This window comes from Diplotaxodon limnothrissa, linkage group LG15, assembly GCF_057381915.1.
Source record: "Diplotaxodon limnothrissa isolate DT_005_m linkage group LG15, D_limnothrissa_male_GT1.1, whole genome shotgun sequence".
Classification (NCBI taxonomy): Eukaryota; Metazoa; Chordata; class Actinopteri; order Cichliformes; family Cichlidae; genus Diplotaxodon; species Diplotaxodon limnothrissa.
The window spans coordinates 2,743,111-2,754,725 of NC_140610.1; the positions used below are offsets into that span (position 1 = coordinate 2,743,111).

At 42.3% G+C, this 11,615-nt stretch overlaps 1 protein-coding gene across 3 annotated transcripts in view; it reads left to right on the plus strand.

Moving 5' to 3' along the window:
• The window catches only part of ches1 (checkpoint suppressor 1), a 66,382-nt gene extending 58,727 nt beyond the window's left edge, over positions 1–7,655 (plus strand). For all 3 annotated transcript variants that reach the window (XM_085373314.1, XM_085373313.1, XM_085373316.1), the window contains exons 5-6: positions 2,834–2,942; positions 4,009–7,655. In XM_085373314.1, the coding sequence (XP_085229440.1) occupies positions 2,834–2,942; positions 4,009–4,567 (668 nt within the window). In that variant the 3' untranslated portion in view covers positions 4,568–7,655. The remainder of the gene's footprint in view (positions 1–2,833; positions 2,943–4,008) is intronic.
• The last annotated feature ends 3,960 nt before the right edge of the window (positions 7,656–11,615 follow it).

Consider the following 11,615-nt stretch of genomic DNA (forward strand, 5'->3'; position numbering starts at 1 on the left):
CAGAGACAAGACTTTGGCCTCGGTGGAAAATCTGAAATGGCTTAAGAAACAAATTATCATGTGGAACTTCTTAATGTTTGTCTTAAATCTGAAATGTTTTTCCAGCTGAGGCATTGTTGTAAACTAGAAAAAGTTCTAGTATATACTTAAACACCCTGAATACTAAAAAAACTTTTTACATTATTTCTCCAGCATCTTGATTGCAGGTTAGCTGTAAAAGTTTACTTTGTCTACCCTTAGTTTACAATCTCTTTCATAATTACAAATTAAAACCATATGTCGAAATTTCACAGACCTGAGTCACTGCGCGATTCATTGGGGAAGATGTTTTTATCGCTGTATTACTGAAAGTTAGATGACTGTTTTTAAACAGCACTTTTAATCACTTTTCTTTATTATGATGATCAGCTGGTTCTTATATAGCATTTTTCTACACTAGCTGATGACTCAGAGCGCTTTATACAACATGCTTCAATCACCCAAGCACTATTTTTTATCCTTAAGTGATTTAACTGTAACACATACTCTGATGATGGATGCATCGGAGAGAAACTTGGGGTTAGTAACTTGCCCGAGGATATTTGGCATGCAGACTGGAGCAGCCATGGACTGAACCACCAACCTTCTGACTAGTAGCTGCTCTGCCTCCTGAGTATTTTTAACCCAGTGCTGTATTTACATTTATTCTTTCAGTGATTACTTTGGTTATATTTGCCATCTCTTTTATCTATTCTTCATGATTTGTGGTTAGCTCGGCGTTTTCATTCTTTATAGTTTTGTATATAAGAATTTTTGGGGCAGCTGGAAAACACTTTGCATAAACGCCTGTTCTACACACATAAAAGTGACTTTATTTGAAAGACTGAAGCTTCTTAAATGTTGTCAACTGTCTGTACTTTAAATATGAAGCTACAGCTAGCAGCCGGTTAGCTTGGTGTAGCGTGAAGAGAGGAAAGAAAAGCTAACAGTCAGGGTGGTTCTCTTTAAAGTTAATATAAACTGTCTGCCACCAGACAGCAACTTTTAGGAAATCAAAAATAAATGAATATATATCATATTTTTTGTTGTTTAAGTGTTTCTATCTTATGCTAAACTGAGCTAATTTAAGCTAACTAGCGCTGCACTGCAGCTCTACATTTACCGTACAATCACGAGAATAATATCAATCTTCTTACGTAACTCTCAGCAAAAAGGAGCAACTAAGCTAATTTCCATACATTAGCTGCACACACACGATATTAAAATATCAAGGTGAAAGGTTGGACGTTTTTCTGCCTGCTGTTAGATTGGCTCAGGTTTGTAAGCCGTAACCTTCGTCTGTCACTACAGATTTTTAGGCCCAAGTTGTTCCGAAGCCAGTCCATTTCCACGACCGTGTGTTTCAGGATGTTGTCTGTGTGGGTTTCTTTCTCCAGTGACCTCTCTGTATTCTGCACCAGTCACATCATGCTTCAATGTGGTGACCACATTAGCGAGGTGATTAGCAGCACCTGTCTTTGCCAGTAGAAAAGCTTGGCTTTCCAGACATGAGAATTCAATCTTTGTCTCATTAGTCTGCAGAAAGTATCGTTTGGTAAACTCCAGGTGGGCTTGCCATATGCCTGTTTTTTCAGCGGAGTAAAATGGCACTTAGGCAGAGTGCCGCAGAGTTGTCCTTCTGGTGGGTTCTTTAGTTTCTTTGAAAATTGGTTTGCGTGACCACTGGCTACACTTCCTCCTCCCTGACCAAGGCTTTTCTTGCCTAGACCAGATGGACGACTGTTGGAAGACAAACTTCTTCCACAACAATAGAGCTCGCTGCCCAACGCAGTCGGATGTCGCAGGTCTGCTGAGGGTTCTTTGAGCTTCTTACTGTGGCGTTAACACTGATCTGTTGAGCTACTAGTTCACCTTCAAGTTTAATGCTAATGATGGAAGTCTTATAGGCCATTTGTCATGTGATCAAGTAGTTAAAAGTTAGTTGAAAAAGTCATGATAACTATTATATTCATGTCTGACACAAAGAAATGGAAGTCTTGTTGCCTAGATAACCACTGAATGTATTTGCCACACAGCCATTAATCAGTAAAAGACTTTCTTCACTGAATAAAGTTTGAAGGTAAAAAAAATAAAGTCATTGAATGTCTTTATTTAACCTTTATTTATACACAAAGTCTCATTTACAAGAGAGACCTGTTCAGGCTTCAGGTTCAGATGAAACGGGGGGAAAAAGTGAAATTTAATGACGGTTTCATAAAATAGACACTGAATCATTTTTATCTGCAGCTTTAATTTCAAAATACTAACCCACTTTGGAAAATGTTGCTTTCTGACATTTGAGACGAACCAATAAAAAAGATCAGCAGATAAATTAGTAACGTAAAAAGATGTGAATTTGTCCCGTTTTTCTCCCTCAAAAAATAGATTTACTTGGTTATTTTAACACTTGGGTTCGAAACAGATGTGCCTTTCAGATTTTCAGATCTGCGGTTTCCCCCTTTGCGTTCCAGCGGCTGCTGTATCAGGCAGGCTGGATTTGGCCGTGCCCAGCGGTCGTTGGTAATTGAATGATTTGCAGCGGCCTTAACTCATTTATGACGCTTTCCTGCTCAATTTAACCTTGCCTCGCTCATCAATATTGCCCCGTTGGCCTCCTCGAATGGACAGTGGATGCTCATCGAGCTGCTCCCGGGTCTTATGGAGGTCGGATCTGAGAGGTTTTTGTTTTTTTAGGAGCTTCTTCTGTTGCTGGCTTTTTTTTTTTTTCTTTCTTTTTTTTTTTATCCCTCCGCTCGTCACTGAAACTGATTCGTGTCTTGCGTGTAACTGATGTTCCATCTGCTCTCTCTTTCAGTTCCTCGAGGTGTGATCCAAAATGGCGCCCGTGTCAGGAGCCAGGCCCTCTTCCCTGTTATCAGACCCTTACCTGTAAGCCCTGTGGGGAGCAGAACCTCGGCCATAAGGTGGGTAAACTTTGCTCCTGCTGCCTTCAAACGTATAATTAACACCAGCGGGGGCTGCACAGATGCATTCCCTCTCCCACAGACACGCCTGCACCTACATGCAGTGGCACAAAGCTCGGGGAGCTCCCAAATTTTCCACTGATAGTTTACATAATTACATCTTTATTGTGCTCGAAAGTCAGAGGCGTTCACACGCTTCCCGCCGTGCACAACGTTTCATCCAGGTGTGTTTATATAATGGCCTCTCGCAGACACACAAACACAAACAGGTTTATTAGAGGGAGAGGCCTCGTGATTCAAAGAACATTGGGAGCATGCACGGACATGCACATCCATCACAGGAGCACGAGAGTATGATGGCCTGCATTGCATAATGAATTAAACATACCCGAAAGGCTCACTAAAGGTTTGCAGTGAATATTTGATCACTGTAAGGGAGTGCATGTTTTTCTTATGAGATATTAATATGCTCACGCTCTCATTCTGGGGGGAGGGGGGGATGTCCGGGGGGACAGGGCACGCTGCTGAAGCTACTTTTTGATTTATGGGTTGTCAGGATTAACCCCCATCCCACGCCGTCCTTTGACGCTTTACGGCGAAAAGTGTCTCCCGACTAATAGAGCAAAATGCGCGTCGCAGTGTAACGAGGACGAACAGTTAAACGGCCTCGCCGCAGAATCGTCACCGTCGAGGCGCTCTGACTTTAGAGTTCGCAAGGTTCTTTATGTGCTGAGCAACCTTCGAGACAATGGGTGCTGCTAAAAATGCACCGTGTCATTGGGGTGGGGGGCGCAAAGGTGGCAATCTGAAAATGAGGCAGCTCGTTTCTGAAAAGGATGGCTGAGTCTTTGTGAAATACGGGCTTTTATCTGACGTCAGAAATATGCGCATGAGGCCCGAGGGAGCTATTTGTGGCTGATAGATTAGAACCTGAACTTTCTTTCTAGTAAAGCAGAGAAGCTTGAGTGTCAGTGGAGTGAAGCAGGTCCAGGCAGGCAGCCCGCCTGGCAGTGTGACAGCACGAGTAACGTTATTCTCTCCCGCTCTGTGTCCTCGATCCATACAGATCATCCCTGGGCGATTATCTAAGCCGAGGACAGGACAGCCCAACCTGCTACTCTCCTCCGCCCTGCGGCGAGGACCTCCAGGACGACCACACTTACAGCACCGCCAAATCCCCCAGCAGGCTGTGCTCCTCCCAGGTCACCTCCCCTTCCTCCCCCGTGGACGACGACGACATTATCGCCGTGGAAATCCAATCAGACGTCAAACCCGAGCCCCGGGAGATCCCACTGGACTCTCACGTCACCACTGCCGCCACCACCACTACCTACATTTCCCAGCAGCCCCCGCGCGGACAGAGACGTAGTTTGGGGGGAGCCGGGACTCTGGCTGGGAGCAGTTTGCCCTGGACCAAAAGCCGAGCGAGAGGCATTAGTGACACGCTGCCGCTGAAGAAGCGGCGCGCGGCGACGGTGGAGAAGCCGCCGGAGAGCGACGACGAGGAGATGAAAGAGGCGGCGGGATCGCTGCTCCACCTGGCAGGGGTTAGAGCCTGCCTCAACAACATCACAAACCGCACCGCCAAGGGCCAGAAGGAGCAGAAAGAGGCCCTGAGAAACTAAGACACACACACATAGAACAAAGCATAGACACACACACACAGACGGCTTATAGCTCCAAGCACACACACACAGATTTACACACACACACACACACAACTAGGTCAACAGGTAACATTACTACAGCATTAGTCTCAACGGACACTTGTCATCTCCCTCTATCTATCTGCAGGGCATTAGGTGAATCCTACTTATTTGTGGCAATATCAAAAATCTATGTTTTCCTACATGTTCAGCAACACTAAACATCGATGGGTATTTCTCATATGTCTTTGTTGGTTTTTTGTTGTTTAAAAAGGGGATGAAAGCCATAAAAAAAGGAAAAAACAAAAGCACGTTTTGTCACTAATTTGGACGAGCGCGACAAAACCGAGTCACGTTGCCGGGAGGGGGAGGGCGGGAGCTGATGATGGCTGTTTGTCTTACCTGTTTGTTTCTATGTGAATCTGTAGCAATCTTGCAGTGATGCCGGCAAAGGCGGGTCGGCCGCCCGCCGGCATCACTCTCCTACATCCACGAGCACAAATGTGAGACTGTGCCAAAGATAAGCGACCAGGTTGCTTCATGTAGCCGATACGACAGCTGACAAGAAAAAAAACAAACACAAAAAAAGTTCAAAGATGGCGTAGTAGAGCTAACGAGAGAGAGCGAGTGACCTTAAGTGTGGAAATAAATGTAAAACCCAATGTGATATATATTCATGCACTTATTTTACGCCACTTATAATAAAAAGCATCATGGGTAAAGACATGGTTTATTTCAAGAGCACTCATAGTATTTAAGAATAAATATATTAAAATTTAAAAAAAAAAAGGTCATGTTTTATCACCATAGAGACGGATAGTGTGCCGGGTCTGAGGCAATATCTCCTTCATTTTGTTGTTGTTGTTGCATAATGTAAAACCTCCTCCCTCCACCCCCTCGTACTTCTCTCCATTAGACGACGTAGATACCTGGTATAGATATCATAGCTGCCAGTAGCTGCCACCACCTTCCTCTTCATTTGACAAAGAACTATATACATGAACTGTGGGTTTAGGTTTCTGTTTGTGTCTGTTTACCCTCACTCTACCCTCATAAAGATATAAGCAATTTGCCCCTGTGCGGGCAACTCTGTAAAAAGGTTAGAAAATATTTTATTTTTTTCCTTTTTCTTAATTGAAGCAATTTGACCTGCAGGACTTTCTCAGTTATATTGCATGGGTGCTTGTAAATAAGATAAAAAGCAAATCTTTTTTATTCAAAGATCATGTAAGATAAACGATGTATTTAGCATGAAGCATGACTTATTTTCATATAAACCTTGATCCTAGAGGAAAGAAAAAAAAAGTTTTGCCGCCAATTCTTATACCCGTGATTATATTGGAGATTTTCTTTTCTTTTTTTTTATTTCGTCTCCTTGTTTTTCTGAGCGGGCTTTCAAAGACACGTCTTCAGGGAGGAAACGTGGGAGATCACTCTGCAATTAGAGGCCCAAAGGACGCCACCTCTGGGCTTCGGGTTCAGGCTTATAACGTAGGCCAGCTGAAACACCTCTTGGGGGGGTGGGCTTACGACAACTTCTGCCTGTACAGTGATTTCTTTTATTTATTTATTTTTTTAATTGTTTTAGGTGTTCAATGTTAAACCCGGTGTTATCCCAGAACACGTCTGTGGAGTGTGTGCGTTTGTGTGCCCAGGAACACACACCCTTTAACATCGTGCCTGCCTGCCTGCCCTCAGTACCTCTGTTGTCACGACAGAACCTGTCTTTATTTATAACAGTATTGTTTTTACTTTTACTTCAGTGTGTAAATGTACGCGTGTCCTTCCTCTCCATCGGCATTGTTCGGTGTAAATGTTTGAAAGGGGCGCGGGAGACCTTGTAGATGCCCTCATATCTCCAAGAAAAGAAAAAAAAAGACGACATGGGAAGGGGACGTTTCTTTTCTCTGATTTACAGACAGTATTTTTAACCCCAGGTGCATCATGGCTAAAACGGGAATGCGCGCACAAGTATTATCCGACCCTCGTCTGCGTATAAAATAAAGCCGCTTTTTAGGTGAAAACGTAGGCTGGGCTTTGGCTGTAGCAGCAGAGCCAGACGGGGGAGAGGTGGGGTGGGGGTTTGTTTGAGCTGAAGAGACGTTGAACGATCGTCAGCGAGCCAAGCGGGAGGAAAACAAATGCATGCTCCCATCCACCGGCACAGTCTTTCGCCACCTGTAGCATGCATCACTGGCCTTGCATTTTGTGTGGTACCCATAAAGAGAAAAAAGAAAAAAAAGGGGGGGTAAAGGAGACACTGTTAGTGTTGTCGTTGTGTGCCATCTGTCTGTCGTCTGATGTGTGTCTGAGTGCTCCCGGGTCAAGCACTCTGCTGTATTCGATGTACCAATCCGCCGCTGTGGTGACTAGTAACCGCGTTGAGTTGGCAAGAGGCATGTCGAGGGGGTAGAACGTGTCGCTTTAGCAGCGCACGTTTGTTTTTTGGGGGTTTCTGCCTCGGGCTCACTCTGTGACATGCAGGAAAGAAGATCTGTTCACCTCTGAGTCCTGGTAAAACACATGAACTGTACCTGGACGTATTAAAGCAAAGTGCATCCACTTCACTGCCTGAAAAGCCCCCAAACAGCAAAGTGTTTTCTTTCAAACCTGCCAAACGTACCACAAAAAGCTCCTAGAAGAATAGTTGCCATTATTATTATTTTTTTATTATTTGTTGACGTTTTTACGCGCCTTTTAAATTTTCCTGTTTCTTTTTGTTTCTCTCTTTCTCTGACAGACTTATCTATAATACTGCCATTATTTTATTTTTTCCGTGACTGTCTGAGCTGAATATTGGAAAGCCATAGGTTAGAGATGTCAAAATGCAAAACTGTTATTGATCTGTGCGATGTGATGCAGGGTACACCCAGGTGTTGTTTTCTTGTTTTCTTCTTCTTCTTTGTTTTTTTTTTCTTTTTCAGTAAATGTTCAGTTTTCTCCTTATTGTGCAAATCATATTGCCAAAGAATGATTTCAAGACCTATTTCATCACTACATGTAAATATCAACGTTGTCCAATACCGTGGCAAAAAATATATAAATGTTGTTTTATTTTGTTTTCCATTTTCTGAGAAACTACAATGATGTTTATGTGATGTATTGTCTTCCAGTTGGTTGCAATAATAAAAAAAAATACGAGTTGCAGAAGCTACGCTTGGCTGTTGTTCTTCAGTGGATATCATGCAAGACAAAAGACAAAAGCATAGTTACAGTCGGAGATATGGACGTCAACTGAAGTGGCACCGCTGTTACTCATCCAGTGGGCAAATCTCACACAGTACTGTGGGACATAAAGTATCAGGCAACCCTAATTTCTTTATATTTCGATAAAGCAATGTGAAATAGGTGCAGCAATTTATGTGCAAACATACATGGAAAAAAATGATTTTGCATAATTCAAACGAGCTCAAAAGTCAATATTTGGAATGACCACCTTTATTTATGGGCCACCAAACTTTGGAAAAGTGCACTATTGCTAAAAACCATCATCGAACTCAGGTGTTCCAATCACTTCAGTGGTCGCATGTGTATAAAAGTTAGCATCTATGCATGCAGACTGCTTCTGCAAACATATGTGAAGGAATGAGTTGCTCAGTGAGCTCCAGCGTGGTACTGTGATAGGATGCCACCTGTGCAACAAGTTCAGTCATGAATAAAATGTTCTCTACTAAATGTACCACCGTCAGCTATTCATCTATTAATGGTGTTATAACAAAATGGAAGTGATTGGGAATACAACTCAGCTACAAAGTGGTAGGCCACGTAAACTCGCAGAGCGGAGTCAGGACATGCTGACTTTCTACAGAGTCAGTCACTACAGACCTCCAAACTTCACGTGTCCTTCAGATTAGCTCAAGAACAGTGCGCAGAGAGCTTCATGGACGGGTTTCCATGGCTGAGCAGCTCCAGCCAAAGATTACATCACCAAGCACAATGCGTCAGATGCAGTGGTGTAAAGCACGCTGCCACTGGACTCGTGTTCTCTGGAGAGCACGATTTCTTTGTAGTACAAGAGTCCAGGTGCTGACCTGGTCTGTCGACAGACCTTTGCCCATCAAGCTGTGCTATCTTGGGCATTTTTGTAAGACTTTAATTAATTATATGTTTTTGCAACAGACTGCCAGTAGCAAAGTACCTTAACATACTACTAAAAATAGGTTCTTTGCTAAGGCATCTGTTTTAGGTGCAACACTGGTTAATTTCTTCAGTTGCCTTATATTATTCTTGAATGATGCATCGGTCAGTGTTAAACAGCTCCTCTGAAAATGGTCAGGTACAAGGACTGGACTGGAAATGACTGAAAAAGCACAAAAAAACTTTGAAATCCCACTTTGAGCCCACCTTGAATTTCTCTTAAAAATTCGAGAAAATCTGGCTCCTTGGAAGCAAAATAAAATAATCTAGAAATTAAGTGTCTCAAGACTTTTGCACACTGCAAGCCCATTTGCAACCCACCTCCACCACACATAAACTGCTGTAAATCAACCATTCTGAGTTTTGTTAAGAACATATTGACTGGAAGCTGATCAGAGTACTAAACAATTAGCTGTTTTCATCTCAGCACTTCAAGTGAAATGTAGTAAAGGATGTCAGCCTTTGTCATCCACCTCCTCAGCACCACACACAAACCCACACTTACTAGTAGAGTGCTACCTTTGTGATACTAGAGACTCTAATTTGCTCTCAAGACTGACCCCAATCATTAACCTCACATATTCCCATCAACAAGAGTCTTATCATAACCAAGCCTTTCCCGCCAGTTAATTATTCATTTGCTTCCTCTAATCATTTAAGTTCAATACTTCTGATTAAAGTCCTGCTCCCCCTCCCTAAGGGAAAGAAGTAAAAGAGTTAAGTGTACCAAAGAGTGCCTCAGTGTCTTATCAATCTGAGTGGTGCCATTTTGGAGCCGTGTGGCAGTGGAAGCCCATTCATAATTGAAGCAGAGACCGGCTTAATCTTGAGCCAGTGCCTCCCTGTGCAGCACGCTCCCACCACAACACAACTGGAGCTAGCAGCTCCTCTGTTGCTATGCAACTACAGCGAAGAAGAAGAGGGGGGTGAGAAAAGAAAAGTGTGCATTCTGTGGATCTTTAGAGGGCATCTTACTACTCAGTTACAGAGAGTGAGACTCAAAGGTAGCGACAACATTTCATGGATAACATGGCTTCACGTCTGATGAAATCTCACATTCAGAAGCACAGATTAAACAAAGTCTTTTTCCTATCATGTCACTTCTTTCCTCTTTTTCCCTCCCCAACTGTTCTCCACTGGAAAAGGTTTAAAGTGAATCCAAAAGCACATCCTTGTCAGGGGCGGACAGGCCTTTAATTTCATCTCAGTGAACTAAATGAAATGAATTCAGGTGGTGTAATATGCCATTTCAGAAGAGCCACACTGAACCGCTGAGTGGATTGATGCACGCGGAGAGCTGTGTGCTCCCCGGTCTATATCATCCATATCCTCAGAATGACCAGCGAGGCAAGTTTCCATGGAGACAGAAGTGGAGGTAACGTTCTCTTGTCAGCTCTCATTTATTGCAAAGCTTTATTGTTTTTTGTGGGGGGTAAATTTCCCCTTTGGTAGTCAGGGCAAGTCTGTTTCAGAGCAAGCAAACAAGGCCAGTGGATGTTGCTCATCCAAAAATTCACTTAAATCTGCTTTTATTGAATAACGTGGAAAACAGTTGCGTGTTTTACAAAGTGGATTGTGTGAGTGTGAGTGTGTGTTTGAGTGTGAGTGTTGAAATGTGGAAGAGAGAGCCTGTTTTCCTGGTGCGTGGTGTGATCACCCTCTTGTGGTGGCACGATGTTACTACATAAAGCACACTGGCCCCACAGAGAAGCATTACAGGTGCAGTTACGAAGCTGGTAAAGGTCAGACTTGTTTAAGAGGCACCTGTGTCGCATGAAAGTATTAAAGTGTGGACCAGTAGTGAAAGAAGCATTCAGATCCTCTGCTTAGGTAAAAGTAGTGCTGAGCTAACACAAGGTCCAACGATTAAGTGCAAAAGTCAATTAAACTGTTGGTGTTGTTACAAGTGAATACATGAAAAAATTATTAGCACTATTTCTTAAATAGCCTTTATGCATTATATGTGATAAGAATATCATGTTTTTCCTATTAATAATGGTTACATCTATAAACATGTTGGCACTGACAACTGTATAGTGACAATAAAGGCATTCTGTTCTATTCTGTTCTATATGTATATTTTTTAAAATATTATATTTAATCTGCAACAACCAACCTTGGCTATTAGACAAAAGCATTTCTCCAAACATGTTGAATAAAACTGTTAACATTAAAGGAGACATACTATTTCTTGATATTTATTATTATTGTTGGGCTATACTAGTGCAGCTTTACACGAGTCATAGTTTTAAAATAATCTGTATTTATCTTATAGTGGTCTTTGGTTTATTCGCTTTCTAAAATGACATGCTTTAGGTTCTGATTGGCAGCCCCTCAGAAACCCCTGAGAAAACCTGTCTAAAGCCACCCCAAGGCCTGAGCTTTTAGCTCATGATTTGTACATATGCTGAAGGCATTATTTGAATGTTTTCCCATATTTAATATGAGCATCGATCATTACAGCATACAGTTCTAATATATGATGGAAAACAGGAAAAAGAATAGAAAGAAAAAGAAAGAAAAAAATGAAATAAGTTAATTTAAAATGACTTAGCTATATGCTAATAGGCTTTTATTAGCATTTTAAGTAACCAGCTACTTTTATCTAATTAATTCCTCTATTTTTAATTCATCACATGGTTCGTAATACTTACACTTTCCCTAACTCAATAAACAAGATCACAGAGCATTAAGCTAATGCGATCACTGAGGATTCAGTTCCGTTTTCTAAAAAAAAAAAAAAAGTATTATTAAACTACATTTCCCATGAGCGGCTCTATTAATTGGTCGTCATACTCCGCACGAAATCTCGCGCTATGTGCGACCTGACCCTGCCCTATGTCTCGCGCACTCGCAGCTTCTTCGCTCAGTATATAAAGCAGGACAACGA